This window comes from Sus scrofa, chromosome 13 (assembly GCF_054392235.1).
Source record: "Sus scrofa isolate SSC_HxYL_T2T_F1_AM1 chromosome 13, Sscrofa_HxYL_maternal_Yorkshire_Landrace_v2.0, whole genome shotgun sequence".
NCBI classification, from domain to species: Eukaryota; Metazoa; Chordata; class Mammalia; order Artiodactyla; family Suidae; genus Sus; species Sus scrofa.
In genome coordinates, this window is record NC_139395.1 from 123,396,025 (window position 1) to 123,414,318 (window position 18,294).

At 35.5% G+C, this 18,294-nt stretch overlaps 1 protein-coding gene and 1 pseudogene across 2 annotated transcripts in view; both read left to right on the plus strand.

The window, feature by feature from the left end:
• Window positions 1-10,988, plus strand: part of SEC62 (SEC62 homolog, preprotein translocation factor) — a 29,570-nt gene extending 18,582 nt beyond the window's left edge. Inside the window, exons 5-7 of one of the 2 annotated variants that reach the window (XM_084986506.1) lie at window positions 2,007-2,067; window positions 3,843-3,962; window positions 8,792-10,988. In XM_084986506.1, coding sequence (XP_084842632.1) covers window positions 2,007-2,067; window positions 3,843-3,962; window positions 8,792-9,258 — 648 coding nt within the window. In that variant the 3' untranslated portion in view covers window positions 9,259-10,988. 2 annotated transcript variants of the gene reach the window in all.
• A 6,189-nt stretch (window positions 10,989-17,177) lies between these two features.
• LOC146397583 (DNA-directed RNA polymerases I, II, and III subunit RPABC5 pseudogene) lies at window positions 17,178-17,666 on the plus strand (annotated as a pseudogene).
• The last annotated feature ends 628 nt before the right edge of the window (window positions 17,667-18,294 follow it).

Sequence of the window (18,294 nt, forward strand, 5' to 3'; positions counted from 1 at the left end):
CATGTGCACTAGGCTCATGCCAGACATATTTGCATAAGGATATCTAAGGTGGAATTCGAGGGGGGCAGGGGCATGTATGCTTATTTTATTATATGTGTCCCTGGGTGATTTTGATGTGAACCCCTGCTTACGAACCAAGGTAATAAAAGACCACAGGTCTTTCTTAATGTGAAAGCTCAAATACCTTCAGTTAAACATAAGGCATTGGCTACATGCCAAGACATTTTTATAGGTACTGAAAATAGCATGATAAATAAGATAAAATTCTCTTCTTGGAAGCTCTTATAGTCTAGCAAACATACAAGCTTTTTCACATGGTACAGGCATACCTCATTTTATTGTACTTTTCTTTACTGTGCCTCAGAGGTAATGTGTATTTTTTTTTTTTTTTTACAAATTGAAGGTTTATAGCAACCCTGTGTTGAGTATGTCTGTCGGCTCCATTTTGCCAACAGCATTTGCTGACTTTGTGTCTGTCATATTTTGGTATTTTTCACAATATTTCAAATCCTCCTCTAACAAAAAGATTACGACTCACTGAAGGTTCAGATGATGGTTAGCAATAAAATATTTTTTACTTTGGATATATGCATTGTTTTCTTGGACATACTACTATTGCATAGTTAACAGACTACAGTGTCGAGTAAACATAACTTTTATATGCACTGGGAAACTGCCACCTCCCCCAAAAAAATGCATTATTGTGGTGATCGGAACTGAATACACAGTGTCTCTGAAGTGTGCCTGTAGTAATAGACATGGTGAGCGTTATGATGGGAGAACACCAATTAGGGATAGTTAATTTAATCAAGAGAGAAGGAGGGTCTGGAAATCCTGCACACTGGAGCTCAGCCTTGAAGGATGACTGGCAGATTGCCAGGTGCCTTGCAAAGAAGTTTTAAGTCTATTAGGCCAATGAAGAAGCCTGAGCAAAAAGCATGGGTGCTTGCATTTCCAAAAAGGCTGAGATTTTATTCTGTAGAAAGAAGCATGCTTTCAAACTTTTAAAGATGGGAAATATTTTTTAAAAAACTTGTTTCTTTAGAATGCTAAGTGGCAGAAGTGATGTCTGTGGATCAGATTTCCAGGATAAATATGCAAACTTTAAAAAGCAGAATGTTAGAACCAAATCAGAAAGATAATAAGAGCTCTAGTCAAAATGGAACTAGGAAGTAGAAGAGTACTGTTATTTATAGAAACGAAGAGATAAAAAAAGAGTTTTATGGATGATGAGCAGAGTACTAATTCTTCTAAACAAAGTAAATTTCTGTTGTTTAAATTAAAAATAAGCTTTAAAACTGGTTTCCAAGAGTCCCCGTCGTGGCACAGTGGAAACGAATCCAAGCAGGAACCAGGAAGTTGTGGATTCAATCCCTGGCCTCGCTCAATGGGTTAAGTTTCTGGCGTTGTCTTGAGCTGTGGTGTAGATCTCAGGCATGGCTTCAATCTGGTATGGCTGTGGCTGTGGCATAGGCCGGCAGCTGTAGCTCCAGTTGAACCCCTAGCCTGGGAACCTCCATATGCTGCAAGTATATAGAAATGTACTTAACTGCATTATATACTTATAGTTTTTAAAATAATTTTCTGTCTAAATGGATACCAAAAGAAGCAATGCTACCAAAAGAAAGTTCTTAGGGATTTGTTTACTTTAAAAAGTAGTTACTACATATTAAGAGGTTGGAAGTAATTATTGTAGAGGATCTAAAATATAGAATTAGGGGTTCCCGTTGTGGCACAGTGGAAACAAATCCAACTAGCATCCATGAGGTTGTGGGTTCGATCCCTGGCCTCACTCAGTGGGTTAAGGATCCAGCGTTGCCGTGAGCCATGGCTTAGGCTGGCAGCTATAGCTCCGATCCAACCCCTAGCCTGGAACTTCCATATGCTGCAGGTGCGGCCCTAAAAGGCAAAAATAAATAAAAGTTTAAAAATAAAATATAGAATTAAGCTTAACTTTCTAATGTGACTTTCAAACTTTAAGCGCTGGGATTTCTTGATTTTTCTAGGTATTTGTGTGGATCTATGACCCAGTTCACTTTAAAACATTTGTCATGGGATTAATTCTTGGTAAGTACAATCTGTAAAATGTGGAAAGGAAAATAAACAGTGCAGAAGCCAGAGGAAAAATGTTTAACATAAAACAGTTATTTTTTTCTAAGTACATTTTAAATAAAGCCCAAAGATAAATGATAAACTGAGGAAAATGCTCTACATTATAGCAAAGATCCTTAAAAGATTAAAAACCTGCTAGAAAAATGGTAGAGGTAGCTCACAGATAAAGGAATAGAGTGATCCAAAATTGTAAATGATACTTAATCACAATCATATTAAATACAAGTTAAAACAACAGCAGTTATCAAGATTACAATGTCCATTGTTTCAATTTTTATGAAGGGTGGTTTGGCAATATCATTCAAATTTTAATTGTGTATGCACTGACCCCACTGTTCTACTTACAGAAATTTATCCCATGACTGTTCCTAATACAGTTGCACAAAGTATCTGTGTAGAAATATGCGTTGATATGTTGTCTATCCTAATCCAAATCCTTCAGACTATATTTAGGAGGGTTATTAGCAGATACCTTTCAATTTTTAAATGCTTTTACCTTAGACACTTCAGGGAATATATCCTATGCTGTAAGCACAGTTGCACAAATGTACATGTACATTGATATTTGTTGCACTGTTGTCTATATAGGATAAAACTAGAACCAATTTAAGTCTCTCGTTAGGAGGATGGTGAAATAAATTACAATAAAACTGCATGCTCTGATGCCATGCAGCTTTTAAAGAATTAGATAGAGTGTACTCATGGAAAGATATCTAGAATAGATTAAATGAAAATTTTAAAAGAGTAAGACTATTATAAACTCATTTATGTAAAAAAAATTTGTGTAGCTAGTATGAATTGTATATAGGCAGTCTCAGTGAGTACAAATAAAAAACCAGAAGTAATTAACCTATGATGAGTGGACTAAGAATTGGGTAAAGGTTTCACATTATACCTTTTGGGTTATTTATTTATTCATTTATTTATTTACCATAGGTGTGTGTTATTGCCATAAATGGGGGGGGGGGTACACATAAAGGTGGGGAGAGAGAATGATTTAACAAGTAGGAAAAAAAATAGCAGTTAAATAAACAAATTTGATCAACATGATAAATAGGATTCCATTCATAGTAACAGATCCAGCCCAAAGCTTATACATGAAATAGCTAGAATTTGAATCCTGATCTCTCTTGCTCTAAACACCAAATAACCAAGGCTTTCTTTTGATTTTTCCATGTGGTTCCACTAAGAAAAAAACTGGAGATGCTTGAATATAGTTCCCCTAACTACCAAAATCCATCTATATCAGAATCACCTGGTGAGCTTTTCAATCGGTAGATGTCAGAGCTCCACCCCAGAATCCATCTCCAGGGAGAGACCTTTGGAATCTTTTGTGGTTAATTTTGTCATTTGGTTGTTGTTTCCTTAAGCTCTGCTGTTCAGTAGACAGATACCTTGCAGTCAAAAATAAGGTTGAAAACAGCAGCAGTTGATCATTTAAGGAGCTAACAATTTCACATTTTTAGACAGCACTTTTTTATAATTATATGCTATTTTTACTAAAAAAAATAAAATAAACTAATTTAAAAAGAGTAGTTAAAATGTTAGGTTGAACTGTGAAATGGCTGATAATTCCCCATTTTTTACCTGTAAAAATGGCAATTTTATGTGTTTCAATATGTTTATATTTTAGTTCTTCCACAGGAATTTATTAACTATTACAGCAATTAAGCCATTTAAAATTGTAATCTAAATGTTATGCATATAACTTTGTCATTTCTTGTTTCCAGTGATTGCAGTGATAGCAGCCACCCTCTTCCCTCTCTGGCCAGCAGAAATGAGAGTAGGTGTTTATTACCTCAGTGTGGGTGCAGGCTGTTTTGTAGCCAGCATTCTTCTCCTTGCTGTTGGTAAGTAGTAGATTTATAAGACTGACCTCTATAAGAGGTAGATATTGAGCAGTCTGGACTGTAATCTGGAATTTCAGTAAAGCTTAACAGCAAAATTAATGTAAGTGAATCAAGAAGTATATGGGCCTACTTTTTGAGTCATATCCCCAAACTGACTCAGGCTTGAAGTAGTGTATGTGCTTGATTAGATTTGATCTGTTCTGATGAAGGATTTAATATGTCTTAATCTGCAATTAGATAATGCTATAAAATTTAGCTACCACAAGGACTTTAATTTTTTTGTTTTTTTAACTCAATGAATTTATTACATTTATAGTTGTACAATGATCATCACAATCCAGTTTTACAGTATTTCCATCCCACACGCGACACTAATTTTTTTACAGCGGTTAATCGTTTATTAAACATAATACTTTCAGTAAACATTTTTATATTTTGAGTTAAGGCAAATGAAACATTAAGCATTTATGTTTTATACAATAAATGATTCTAAACAATTGATTTGCCATTTTTAGGAAAAATCAGTTTGTACCATGTACCAAGATAAATTTGTGATGCATCAGAAAGTTTTAAAATGTTTATAAAGATCACAAAGAAAATGTAAATAATGTTATTTTACATTTCTAGATGATTGAGTTCTTTCCTAGCTAAAAGTACTATTAAAATAACCCAATCAAAAAAATTAAAAACAAATGATTAATAAATACATGAAAAATGCTCACCACTAGTATTTCAAACCATAAAATTAAAATAATTAGGTATTTTTTGGCTTATATAATCAGGAAGATATTTTTGAAATGGAAATACTCAGTGCTAAGGAGGGTGTGACTATAAGGAAATGCACCTAAGTATAAATGATGGAGGTAGTTATGAATGATTTTAATGCTCTTTTTTACACTTATCTGTATTTTTTACAATGAACATATTACTTACTATAAGAAAAAAAAATAAATATTATTTTGCTTAAAATTCTAGTCTAAAGATTCTCCCAGGAGTTCCCATCATGGCTCAGTGGTTAATGAATCCAACTAGGAATCATGAGGTTGCAGATTCTATCCCTGGCCCTGCTCAGTGGATTAAGGATCCAGCATTGCCGTGAGCTGTGGTGTAGGTTACAGATGTGGCTCGGATCCTGAGTTGCTGTGGCTGTGGTGTAGGCCGGTGGCTACAGCTCCAATTAAACCCCTAGCCTAGGAACCTCCATATGCTGCAGGTGCAGCCCTAGAAAAGAGACAAAAAGACAAATAAATAAAGAAATAAATATTTTCCCATATAGGGTAAAGTGGTCTAATTTAATTTTCCAGCTTATCTAAAGCTGTTCAGTGATTTTTTTTTTTTTAACTTTACGTAAAATTGCTTGATCAATCTAGAGTTTATGTTGGTATGTAGTACTAAGTTCTTATTATTTTCCTCAAATGACACATCAGTTTTTCCAGCAAGACATAGTATCTCTTTATAAAAGTTTCTAAAAACACCCACGTTAGGAGTTCCTGTTGTGGCTCAGCAGAAACGAACCCAACTAGTATCCATGCGGGTTCAATCCCTGGCCTCACTCAGTGGGTTAAGGATCCCGAATTCCCATGAGCTGTGATGTAGGTTGCAGGTGCAGCTTGGATGGATCCCACTTTGCTGTGGCTGTGGTATAGGCCCTGAAGCTGCAGCTCCAATTAAACCCCTAGCCTGGGGACTTCTGTATTCCCTGTGTGCAGCCCTAAGAAGACAAAAAAAACAAAAAACCACCCATGTTATTGACCTAATATCTGTTGTTAGAGGACACCCAAGTTGACCAAGCTTAGCTGAGCTGGATGCATGTTATTTTGAGATTCTGTACCTCATAATGTAATAGATTCTTATGTTTATAAGCATTACTACTATAGCCATGAGCAATCTCCCTCTGCATATCCCTTCACCCTGGACAGCAAAGTGTCCTGAGTTGGTGCCATCATCCATGGACCCAGGAACTCATCCAGTATTTTTATTCAACTCATCATGTTTATGGGCCTCCTTTTTTTTTTTTCCTGTGATCTCTGACTCTTAGTGAAGCCTTTTTTACCTACCTTCCAGTTTTTCCTTCCTCTCGCTTAGTCACCCTGAGAATAACCCCTGAAGCTTCTGCATGTAGCACAGCACTTTGTAGGCCAAGAAATAATATCTAAGACTGTGAAACAGGTAACTAGAGGTAGTATACTACCTGCATCAAGAATAAGGAGCCATAAACTTTTATCTGCCTTTTAGTATCTTCTGGTTCCCAAATCCCTGAAAATGTTAAAGCTCTTTGAAAATTTTCAGCAGAGGTTTGACTCCACTGAATAGAATTAACCCACTTGTTTATCTTTTATTTAATCGCTTATTCACAGTAATTTATATTATCTTGTTTTGCTCTTTAAAGTATTATTTCTTCAATAGTGTTTTCTATAATTTTTCATTTTAAATATACTGTGGCTTTACATAGCATTGTGCATTAAATAGTCCTGTGAATCAAATCAGAAAATAAACCAACAGTATTGTTGTTTTTCTTAGAAAATTCCAAATATACTTTCAGATGGTTTTGATCTGTACCCCAAATATAAATTGGGGATTTCTCTTATATTATCCCACTAAGTATTATATATTAGTCAAAATTATATTTGGTGCTACTTCAAAACTGTGTTAATAATATTGCCATTTAAAATAAGACCTTTGGCACTTTTCTAAATGTGTTACTTCTAGTGTAGAAACAGTATGACAGTACATATCACAGTGGTTTTCCCATGACTCTTCCCCTTTTGCCACATAGAAAAAAACTGTTAAAAAAAAAAAAAAGTTGGCATTCTGCTATATTTAGTTTATATATAAGGTGAGAATTTACATCTTATTTGCCATTTCAATATTGCTTTTTCTTGGATTCAAGGGAGAATTTCATATTATGAACTGTTTGTCTTATAACCGTTTAAAGCCTGTCATAATATCATAATTCCCTTTGGAGGAAAAAATATGCAGCCTCCTTAGATGTTTACTATTTCCTTTTATTAGTGGAGTTTATTCACTGATTTATTCCATAATCTCAAAGTTATTTGCCTTTTCTATTTGTACCATAAAAAATAATGATGTATATACAGTTTTCAGAATATTTATGTTCTTTTGTGAAAATAGAAATTATGGCTTTATTAAAGTCTAGGCAACTGTAACCATTCCTTTTATCTATCCAAAGCAAAATAATGGAAGGAGCATAGATGAGTTTTTCTCAGGCTTTATTTGAAAACAGTGATGTGATTATCTGTAAAGAAAACAAAAACTAAAATAAAACCAAGAAGCTTTTAAAAAAGGGAGCTCGGAGTTCCTGTCGTGGCGCAGTGGTTAACGAATCCGACTAGGAACCATGAGGTTCCCTGCCCTTGCTCAGTGGGTTAACGATCCGGTGCTGCCGTGAGCTGTGGTGTAGGTTGCAGACACGGCTCTGATCCCGCGTTGCTGTGGCTCTGGCGTAGGCCAGTGGCTACAGCTCCGATTGGACCCCTAGCCTGGGAACCTCCATGTGCTGAGGGAGCAGCCCAGGAAATAGCAAAAAGACCAAAAAGGGGTGGGGGGGAAGCTCCCCTTGTGGGTGAATGGGTTAAGATCCCAACTAGTATCCATGAGGATGCGCTTCAATCCCTGGCTTCGCTGGATTAGGGATCTGGTGTTGCCTTGAGCTTTGGCATTGGATCACAGATGGGGCTTATATCTGGCTTTTCTGCCCTGTGGCATAGGCTGTACCTACAGCTCCAATTCGACCTTTGCCTAGGAACTTCCATATGCTACAGATGTGGCCCAAATTAATTAATTAAATAAAACCAAAAACCTGTTATAATTGATTAGTTGATAATATAATCATCTTTAAAAAAGATAAAGCTCTATATATTAGGGTACATTGAGAGAAAACTGAAATATCGGGGTTTGTGATAGCTTATTACTATAAACTTTATTTAAAATTCTCAATTTTTTCCATTATCTAACCTCAGTTTTATCATATATTGCTCTAAAAGAGTAACCTCAAACCTGTTGGTTGATGCAGTCTGGCTTTCATTAGCGTTATATTGTTTCTTAATATTGGGAGAAGGTTGAAATAAGCAGAAATTATATACTTATTTAAGAAAATTGTAACTTTTAGGGAAATGTTCTCGTATTGTTCAAAAATCTTTTTACTTAGAAAGCTTATCCTTTAGATTCATGATTACAGTTAGGGGCCCCCAGAAATGCTTTCATTTAGTTTAAAATCAAAAGGAATAATATGTGCACATACACAGTGAACCTGTGCAGGATTATATTAGTATTTATACCAATATGGTCATAAAAAGAATAATTTGTAATATTATTTTAATGGAGGAATTGCCTCACAAAGGCAAAAGTGCCTAGGGTTTAGGGAAATCATAGTACAGCCCTGCTTTCTTCTCTTTAAAGACTTCTTAAAGATATTCTTCATCCCTTACTTGCATTTATTTCCTTTTTCTTCTACCGTGGTCTCATGCAGACTTCGAGGTCCAACCGGTAGCTGTGTTTATGGAACTGTAACATAGCAAAGTGTATAAATCATAAGTATATCCATGACACGGCACCCAGATGAAAAAACATAAAAGTAATTTTTTGAAGGGCATTGTAGCATTATGCCCTCAAGTTCAGAGCAGAATGCTTTGTGCCTAGAATTATGTTGACAGCTGCTAAACTAGGATTCACTTGTTTATATTTAAGGTGCAAGTACTATGCAAATAATAAAATGCTGAATATTTTCTCATTTTTTTTCATTAACAATTATTCCCTACTCTCTGTGTCAATGCTTGAATTACTCATTTAGAGAAATTTTTCTCCCACAGCTCGTTGCATTTTATTTCTCATCATTTGGCTCATAACTGGAGGAAGGCACCATTTTTGGTTCTTGCCAAATCTGACTGCTGACGTGGGCTTCATTGACTCCTTCAGGCCTCTTTACACACATGAATATAAAGGACCAAAAGCAGACTTAAAGAAAGATGAGAAGTCTGAAACCAAAAAGCAGCAGAAGTCTGACAGTGAAGAAAAGTCAGACAGTGAGAAAAAGGAAGATGAGGAGGGAAAAGTAGGACCAGGAAATCATGGAACAGAAGGCTCAGGTGGAGAACGGCATTCAGACACAGACAGTGACAGGAGGGAAGATGACCGATCCCAGCACAGTAGCGGAAATGGGAATGATTTTGAAATGATCACAAAAGAAGAACTGGAACAGCAAACAGATGGGGATTGTGAAGAGGAGGAAGAAGACAATGATGGAGAAACAAGTAAATCTTCACGTGAAAAATCATAATCTGACTAATTTGGGGACTAAACAAGTGCAAGAGGTTGGATTTTCTATGTTGGCTGATCATCGTAATGTACACATGACATTTGTAGCATTCTTTAAATCCATTACCGAAATGGATTTGACATCTAAGCAATTATATTCAGTCCTTCATTTCATATAATACTATTACTGGTACAGTCTAAAGCCATTTATAAGTTTTATCTATTTGATAATTTTACAATAAATAGTTGTCATTCATTTTGATAGTTATCAGAGATGCACTTTCCACAATGACATTTAGATTAATGGCATTTTTGATAGCTATTTGGCTTTTTACTGTTAGACTAATCAAAAGTAACTAAAAGGGATAAAAACAAACACCAACATTTCAGATTATGCATATTTATGTAGCCCTTTCGCAGTTTCTTTGAGATGAAATGCTTAAACTCATTTTTCTTAATAGTTAAGTTTTTGTTGATTATAAAATTATACCAGAAAATTTCTAAGATCCAGAGTTAGCAGGGTTCACAAGCCTTTTGTGGAAACAAGCCAACTAGTCATAATGCAACATCACTTTTAGTTTAGCTACAAATTCTCCTTTTCCAACTTAGGAAATCCAAACTGATTTGTGCATCTGATTCAGAGTAAGATGGTCATCTCCAACAGAGGAAGAAAGCAGCATTGGCTGGAAGGTGATAGCTCTTCTTCCCATTTCCCTGTCGTAAAGTAAAATGTATTCTGTACATAATTTACAAATAAACATTTTATTTTAATTGTTACTTATTATTTAGACATTTTCTCAACACTTAAAATTTGTAAAATTAAGACCATTTAAGGGTATGTTTTTAGAGAAGTGGAAGTTTCAGTAACCTACAGAACTTCTGTGATCTTTCTACAGCAGCTTCAGTTTTGTGCCAACATTCCATGTATTTGAATATGAGTTAAATCAATCCTTATTAAATAAGAGCAAACTTAAAGTAGCTGTTTGTACGCCTTAATGTTCATTTTGATTTATCTTAAACCTCTACATTCAGAAACTGGGTACTGAATTATCATACCAGGAGAACTGCTATGAAAGATAATTTACTGTTCTAAAATATCAATTTAAAATAAAGAACATAAAGGAAAACATAAGAGAACCATTGGACTCTTTTAAACTAGTTTTGCAGTTTGATTTTGTCTTGCAAACCTTGGTCGCAAATCTTTAGGAAAAAAATCTTGTGTTTACTTATAAACATAGTCATTCCTTGGAGTTATACTCTTATAAAATGATAATATTAAATTATTTTCCTTCAGTCACAGAGCATTTTGCTTTGTAGTTGAAATAGATGGTGTGTGTAGGTCTTTATTTTTCTTTAGGCTATTTCCCATCTAAGTGTTAGACTAAAGAAGATGTTAAATTTTTTAATTGTGAAAAATATACTTTCTGTATAATGACACGTTTTGTTAAACATGGCTTGTTTGCTTCTTTATAGTATTCCTTGTAAGTGGACAGAAATGTGGCTGTTTGATGTTAGTACAACTCTATCAAGGTTGCAGTCAACCAGTTTGTTTCCTCCTAACAAGTGTTCACTGATTTAAGTGCCTGGGTGTTTCCCCCTCAGATTTTCAGAGCTCTGCTGCTTTGTTTCCACAGTAAGGGATGCATAATTATAGCTTCTGAGCTTCTTAATCACCAGTAGCATTAAACCTATTTGGGAATATGATAATGGCACCAAAAGTGTTTTTCAAAAATAAAAATGATTTAAACTTTACTACTATGATAATGCTTAGGCACTCAATATTTATCCTTAAGGTTCTTTATAACATATATATATACTACATCTACCCTTTAAGACATTTGGAGCATGGCAGGAAAGTCAGATTCTTATTGATATGTGTGGATTCTTAAAGAATGTTAATATAAATTTTTATAAATATTTGGTGGTCCCTGGGGAAAGTGTCATTCTTACTGTGGTTAGAAAGCAAGTCAGAAATTTCAGCTTTTACCATTCAAAGTTGTTTACTTTAAACAAACAGACCAAAAAAATCTAAAGGCTGCCACTATTATATTTCTCAGAATAATAGATGGCTGTCTTTGTTGACTAACATTAGATATTCTTTTGCCAGAACATGGAAAGCTGTTTACCTTAGTCATTAGAATTGTGATTTAAAAAAAAAAAGAAAGAAAAAAAAAGAAAAGAACTTCAGGTTTGCTATGCTACTATAAATAGAAGCATGAAGCTTCTAGGATTTATTGTGGAGTGGGTATAAAATAGCCTAACTAATACGTAGGATTGAATTAACTGAGTCCAGATTATAATAAAAATGCATTTGTAAATGTAAAGTCAATGTATTAAATAGATTGTTTCTCCTTTTCCCTCCCACTGATTTCTTTAATTTTCAAACTATGATGGCCTTCTAAATGACTTTAATTGAAATAATTTGAATTTAGCCAAATATTTTCAAAAAGTAATACATTTTAAAATATCACATTGAAATTCGTCAGTGGTGATAGGTTTTCTCCTCCTATTGATTTTACATTACAAGTACCAGTTAGCTGCTAACTATAGAAAAATCATTGTGTCTTTTGTAAATCAAATTTTCTTTTTTGAATCTTTATGAGGAACTGGAAGGCAGCATGTACAGTTGATTGTCATTATTCATGGTGGTTATGTTCTCTAAAGCCACCATATACTGAACATTTCTCCTAGGGGAAATACTTGGGGCCATTCTGTGGACCTCTGGCCACGTTTTTTATCAACTAATCAATACATAAAATTGTTTTAGTTGTGTTTCTGTCTTGTTGATTTACTAACATTGGACTCATGGTTATCAGCACCACAACTTCATCCCCAACCAAATCTTATCTAACACTTGCTTTCTCCATAAGGTCAATCACAGCTTTCTAATACTTAGGAACACTGGGCATCATGTCAGCATTGCATTTAGGGGCCATTTTGATCAACAAAATCACCAATAAAATGCAAAAGTGCAAAAAACAATACATTTGAGCAAAGGATACTTACTTATTTAAAATGTGACACCTGAACCAAGAACGCAGTATGTCACCTTGTCACCCTCAGTTTTTCACCACTCTAAGCATGACCATGAAAGTTTTAATAAAAAATAGGCAAATATGCAAATAAGGAATCCACAGGTAAGGAGGATTGAAGGTAGTTAACTGTATTATAAAATTGTGACATACATCTGCCTGATCTAAAGAGTAGAATTTATTCCTGGATCATACTGAAGCATTTCTGTAACACTTTAAATATCCACTCTGTGTAAAAGTAAATTCTAAGTTCCTAATTATATATAGCAGTTACTTTTCACTCTTTGTTTCAGCAGTATTTCAGGTTTTTTTTGTTTTTTTTTTTTGTTTGTTTGTTTGTTTGTTTTGGTCTATTCATTCAGCAGTAATACCAAGCACTTACAGTGTGCCAGAATTCTAGGCATAGCCATGAATTTTTTAAAGGTTTGTCCTCTTGGGCCATTAAATAATGTTAAAAAGTGCAATAGTAGGGATTTGCCAAATGAGCTAGTTATGTCTACCCCTCCAGTTCTGCTCTACTGTCTGCCCCCAAGAGACTGATGAATGGACCACAGCAGTGCACTCCTTTGCTTCCTGGCTTCTGGGTGGATTTGGCTAAGGAATGTCCTGGTTGGAGATCAGAAAATGGTCAGGGCACCCTGGCTGGAAATCGGAGGATGGTCAGAGTACCTTGGCTCTCCCCCAGTGAGTTGTTTGAATAAAGTTCACCACTTGCTCCAAACTTCACACCTCTCCTTCAAGTTGCCACTCCTTGTTCTCTTCGCATCTGGCCAAGGGATGTAATGTCAGCCCTGCTGCTCCTAGCCTAGAGTTTTTGAAGTTACTGTGCTTCCTCTTGTGGCTCATTGTATAGTATCCCCTCAAAAGTATCTTGATTTAAGAATCATCTGTTTCCTGTGGAAACCAAGACCAGTAAACAAGGAGAATTTCCCGGAGAACAGTTCTGAAGAAGAGTTTACTTCTTTGACAGATCCCTGTCACCAAACAGTTTTAGAAAGGACCTCACAACCTAAGGGTTTTGGTAACCAAAATCCTAGTTGATAATCCATGCAGATAATCACACAAAGAAATGAATTTGTCTTCTTTAGCAAGCTCTTAAGCCAATGTCTGCAGCATTTAGTTATAAGTTTTGAGTAGGTCCAAACGTGTTTACTGTACTTTTCCAACCTAGACCAGAGACCCTTTGACACTAAAGTAATTTGCGTAGCTTTTCCATTCAGATAAAATTTTCCATCAGGGCATCTTTTCTGAAGTTTAGGATTGTCTGAAAGGCCCATAATCTCTATTTCAGTGTGGTGCTAGAAAGAGCAGGATTGGCTAAATTTCTCTAAAGTCAGATTATCACATCGCATCTTGTTTTAAGTGAATGCCTAGATCATTTGTGCCATGGATCCTTTCTCAGAATAATGTCTTTAAGTACAGAAAAAAATGCATAAGATTACAAAGAAACCAACTCCATTGAAGTATAAGTTTTCAAAATATATAAGTGTGTGATAAAGTAATATATGCATTCATTTAATAACTGGATCTAGCAGAGAGTTTAGTAACAGCTTTGACATTGAAATAGATGAACAGTATATTGAGGTCTTTGCAACAGCTGTAACTGATACGAAAAGACCTGATCTCTGTCATTCACAAAGTCACTGTACTGCCTAAAACAACTCTGGATTGTTTTATGCATTTTTTATAATCAAAGGAAATACTAAGTTTCAGTTATAATCTAATGAAAAAAAATTATTTTTTTTTCCCATCCAAGTTCATATCCTCAATTCTTTCAAGTTCCTTAGAGGTCTGTGGTCTCCAGTTTAAAAACCCTTTACCAAGCTAATCAGATACACTGATACCAAGTGGGAACATAACATTATGTTCAAAGGCCAATGATACTTAGCATAATTTAGTTTTTAATGTTTTTCACGTCTCCTGTCTGCTTCCTTAACACATATTTGGCAAGTTCCATGTGTTGTGTGAGGTTTTATTTGAAATAGCTTGTATCTTATTCCTATACAAAAATCTAAGATTTTTTGTAGGAACTTTTTTTTGATAGAGGATTTTTTATTTTTATTTTTATTTTCATTATTCTAGGAGGTGGATCAAACAAGATATTGCTGTGATTTAGGTCAAAGAGTGTTCTGCCTATATTTTCCTCTAAGGGTTTTATAATATCTGGCCTTAATTTAGGTTCTTAATCCATTTTAAGCTTATTTTTGTATATGGTGTTAGAGAGTTTTCTAATTTCATTCTTTTTCAAGTAGCTGTCCAGTTTTCCCAGCACCACTCATTTAATAGACACTTTTTTCCATTGTATATAGTCTTGCCTCCTTTATCATAGATTAGTTGACCATAGATAGGTGATTTTATTTCTGGGCTTTCTATCCTGTTCCACCGAGCTATATTTCTGTTTTTGTGCCAGTATCATACTATTTTGATTACTGTAGCTTTGTGGTATAGACTGAGATCAGGGAGCCTGATTCCTCGAGTTCCATTTTTCTTTTTCAATATTGCTTTGGCTATTTGGGGTCTTTTGTGTGTCCATAGAAATTTTAAAATATTTTGTTCTAGTTTTGTGAAGATTGTCATTGGTAACTTAATAGGGTTTGTGTTGAATCTGTAGATTGCTTTGGGCAGTATTATAGATTTTGACAATATCAATTCTTCTAATCCAAGAGCATGGTATACCTTTCCATCTGTTTGTGTCATCTTTGATTTCTTTCATCAGCATCTTATAGTTTTCAGTATATAGGTCTTTTATCTCTTTAGACTGATTTATTCCTAGATATTTTTTACTTTTTGATGAGGTGGTAAATGGGGTTGTTTCCCTAATTTCTCTTTCAGATCTTTCATTGTTAGTATCTAGAAATGCAACAGATTTCTGTGTATTACTTTTGTATCTTGCAACTTATCTGAATTCACTGGTAAGCTCTAACGGTTTTCTGGTAGTGTCTTTGGGATTTTCCATGTCATCTGCAAACAATGATAGTTTTACTTCTTTTCCAATTTTGATTCCTTTTACTTTTTTTTTTTTTCTCCTCTGATTGCTGTGGCTAGGACTTCCAAAACTATGTTGAATAACAGCGGGAGAGTGGATATCCTTGTCTTGTTCCTGATCTTAGTGGAAATGCTTTCAGCTTTTCACAGTTGAGAATGATATTAGCTGTGGGTTTATCATACATGGCTTTTATTATGTTGAGGTAGGTTCCCTCTCTGCTACTTTCTGGAGAGTTTTTAACAAAAATGGATCTTGTGTAGTTCCCATTGTGGCTCAGCAGGTTACAAGCCCAACTAGTATCCATGAGAACGCAGGTTTGATCCCTGGCCTCACTCAGTGGGTTAAGGATCCAGTGTTGCCATGAGCTGTGGTGTAGGTTGCAGTTGTAGCTCAGATCCCATGTGGCTGTGCTGTAGGCTGACAGCTGCAGCTCTGATTCGACCCCTAGCCTAGGAACTTCCTTAGGCGCAGCCCTAAAAAAAAAAAGGAAAAAAAAAAAAAGAAATGGATGTTGAATTTGTCAAAAGCTTTTCTGCATCTGTTGAGATTATCATGTGGTTGTTATTCTTTAGTTTGTCGATGTGGTATATCACACTGATTGCTTCAAGGATATTGAGGGATCCTTGCATCTCTGTGATAAATCTCACTTGATCATGGTATATGATCCTTTTAATTTATTGCTGGATTTGGTTTGCTAATATTTTGTTGTGGATTTTTGCATCTATCCTCTTCGGTGATATTGGCTTGTAATTTCTTTTTTTGTGTTATCTTTGTCTGGTTTTGGTATCAGCGTAATGGTGGCCTCATATAATGAGCCTGGGAGTGTTCCTTCCTCTGCAAATTTTTTGGAAGAGTTTCAGAAGAATAGGTGTTAACTCTTCTCTGAATGTTTGATTGAATTTGCCTGCAAACCCATCTGGTCCTGGACTTTTGTTTTTCTGGAAATTTTAAAATCACAGTTTCAATTTCAGTACTTGTGATTGGTCTATTCATATTTTCTATTTCTTCCTGGTTTAGTCTTGGAAGGTTGTACCCTTGTAAGAATTTGTCCATTTCTTCTAGATTGTCTATTTTATTGGCATATAGTTGCTGGTTGTAGTCTCTTATAATTCTTTGTATTTCTGTGGTATCAGCTCTAACTTCCTTTTTGTGTTTAAATTTATTGATTTGAGTTCTCTCCATTTTTTTTTTTCCCCCTGATGTGGCTGGCTAAAGTTTTGTCAACTTAATTGACCTTTCGAAGAACCAACTTTTGGTGTCATTGATCTTCTCTGCTGTTTTCTTTGTCTCTATTTCATTTATTTCTTCTCTGATCTTTATGGTTTCTTTCCTTCTTTTAACTTTTAGCTTTGTTCTTCCTTCTCTAGTTTCTTTAAGTGTAAAGTTAGGTTGTTTGAGATTTTTCTTGTTTCCTAGGATAAGATTCTATTGCTATAAACTTCCATCTCAGAACTGCTTTTGCTAGTCCCATAGGTTTTGGATCATTGTATCTTTGTTGTTTTTGTCTGTAGTATCTATTGATTTCCTCTTTAATTTCTTCAGTGATCCATTGTTTGTTTAGTAGCATATTATTTAGCTTCCAGGTATTTGTGTAGAAACTTTTTAAATGGAGGAAGGGAGCTAGGCAAGATCTTATCCATACTGAGATTATCTTTCATTCATTCAATAAGCATTTGTGGGGCAATTACTATTTGCCATGCATTGTGCAATCACTGAACTCAAGGAGCTAGTTTAGTGAAAGAGAGACAAATACTTAGGCAAGCAGTGTAGTGCGATGTCAGGAGTATCTATGACACACTTACGGGATCCTATAAATTAGTACTCAGCCCAGATAGGGTAGATCAGGAAAGACTTCCCATAGAAGTATTGTGAACTAGATCTTAAAGGATGAGTTGGCTAAAGTAAAGGATAATGGAAAGCTCTTTGCGGCCAGTGCTGTGACATGTACAAAATAAGAACAACAGACTGAGTCTGAAAGTAGTTCAGGCACAGCTGGGAAAGAAAGTTTGGAGAATTGTGGAGGATTGGCTGGTGGTGGTACAGCCTTCAGGACAAGCCAGCTGCCAGGCTGCCATGATCTTACCTGTGCACTGATTCACCTGTAACAAGTTCATTGGCAACAAATGGGAAGCTTACTTGAGGCTGCTGCAGGCCAAATACACCCAGGAGGATGCCCTGCATGCACTGGGCCTGAAGCACTACAGAGCTGCATGCTGCTGGCCCACATAGACCTGACAAAGAAGCTGCTCAGTTATGCACCCCTAAAGAAGTGATGGTGCTGGAGCCCGATCATGGTTTGCTTAAAACCTCCTCCTTTATGGAACACTCCCCTTTCTGTAGTCTCCTCATTCCATTTTAGGGTGGCATGGAAGAGCACATGACCCAACCCAGAACAATGCAAGTCCTCTCTCTTCAAGATCTAGAGTTCTAAGGATCAGGTGGGCCTGTAAATACCAAAAGCTATGTTTCCTTACAGGTGGACCAAGCCTGCCTGCAAATAAAACCTATGTGAAAAAAGCAGAACCAGAAAAGATAAGACATAATGCCATTTGCAATTCCTAGATCTAGCTCTGCCTAGAGCCAACCCTGAATTTTTTCAGTTACACGAACAAACAAATTCCTCATTTTTCCTTAAGCTATTTTGTGAGGCTTCTGTCACTTGGAACTGAGAGATGACTTACATAGGCTAATAAGTCTGAACAGTGACGTGGTAATACCTTTGGAGAAAATTAACTCAAAGCGAGGAAGTGCCCTAAGTTGCATCTTAGACTACACTAACCACATGGAAATGGGCTGAGGAGGGGGAAAGTCTAGCACGAAGGAGATGTGGCTGTTGGAATGACCATCAAATTCTCTGAATATTTCTAATAGTTCTTAAATGTATATGTTCTAAGCACAACTTCCCTCTTGTTTTTAAATAATCAAATTATTTTCTTATTACAGAAAATTCAGAAAATACTTAAAAGCAAAAATAAGGCAATAGAAAATCCCCAAATCTACCCTCCAGAAAGAACCACTGTTGAAACTTATGTTTATACTT